This window comes from Haliotis rubra, unplaced genomic scaffold, assembly GCF_003918875.1.
Source record: "Haliotis rubra isolate DU_JTF1 unplaced genomic scaffold, ASM391887v1 Scf298, whole genome shotgun sequence".
In the NCBI taxonomy this organism is placed as follows: Eukaryota; Metazoa; Mollusca; class Gastropoda; order Lepetellida; family Haliotidae; genus Haliotis; species Haliotis rubra.
In genome coordinates, this window is record NW_025766966.1 from 553,330 (window position 1) to 554,638 (window position 1,309).

General features: G+C 40.6%; 1 protein-coding gene across 1 annotated transcript; it reads right to left on the reverse strand.

Moving 5' to 3' along the window:
- Nucleotides 1-477: 477 nt before the first annotated feature.
- LOC124282328 lies at nt 478-1,038 on the reverse strand. The gene has a single exon (XM_046718294.1). It carries the CDS (start codon nt 1,036-1,038, stop codon nt 478-480), a length of 561 nt encoding a protein of 186 aa, XP_046574250.1.
- Between the last annotated feature and the right edge of the window lie 271 nt (nt 1,039-1,309).

The window sequence follows — 1,309 nt, forward strand, 5'->3', positions numbered from 1 at the left end:
TAACACTGAAAGCATCCCTCAGGAGGGACTGGCTCAAAACTTACATGTGCTGTTTTATTAAATACTTATTCCACTGTGATGACTCAACAACAAGAGACATGTACACATTGTGTGATAATGTGTTTCTGATCTGAGACATTTCATTGTAATTATTATGATTGTTATTGAATTAGATCATGTGAGTTTTTAAATGGTATTCAGAGTTTGGAGATGATCCCCTGAGATATGTGTCTTTCATAGATTTGGGGAGAAACCCTGAGGAATGTGGACAGCTTATGTTGATGACATATTGTTATTTGCTTTGACAGTCGAGTTAATTCATGTCTCCAGCATGAAGTGGTTGTTACATGGATGTGAAGGTTGCTGATTTAATTGTTCAGTGTGACACGGTCAGTGGCTGTGAATGGCCACGTATTTGGTCACAGTTACATTATTCTGCTGTCAGTTACACCATATTTTGACCCCTGGGGCTCCAAGCTAGAACTCCGGCCCATGCTGGTCATAACAGTCACCATATGGATCATAACAGACACCATATGGATCATAACAGACACCATATGGATCATAACAGACACCACATGGATCATCACAGTCACCACATGGATCATCACAGACACCACATGGATCATAACAGACACCACATGGATCATCACAGTCACCATATGGATCATCACAGACCACACATGGATCATAACAGACACCACATGGATCATCACAGACACCATATGGATCATCAGTCACCATATGGATCATAACAGTCACCACATGGATCATCATCACATCACCACATGGATCATCACAGACACCACATGGATCATCACAGACACCATATGGATCATCACAGTCACCATATGGATCATCACAGACACCACATGGATCATAACAGACACCATATGGATCATCACAGTCACCATATGGATCATCACAGACACCATATGGATCATAACAGACACCATATGGATCATAACAGACACCATATGGATCATCACAGTCACCACATGGATCATCACAGTCACCATATGGATCATAACACACCATATGGATCATAACAGTCACCATATGGATCATAACAGACACCATATGGATCATAACAGACACCATATGGATCATCACAGTCACCATATGGATCATCACAGTCACCATATGGATCATAACAGTCACCATATGGATCATAACACACCATATTGATCATCAAAGATACCATATGGATCATAACAGACACCATATGGATCATAACAGACACCATATGGATCATAGCAGTCACCATATTGATCATCACAGACACCATATGGATCATAACCATCATATA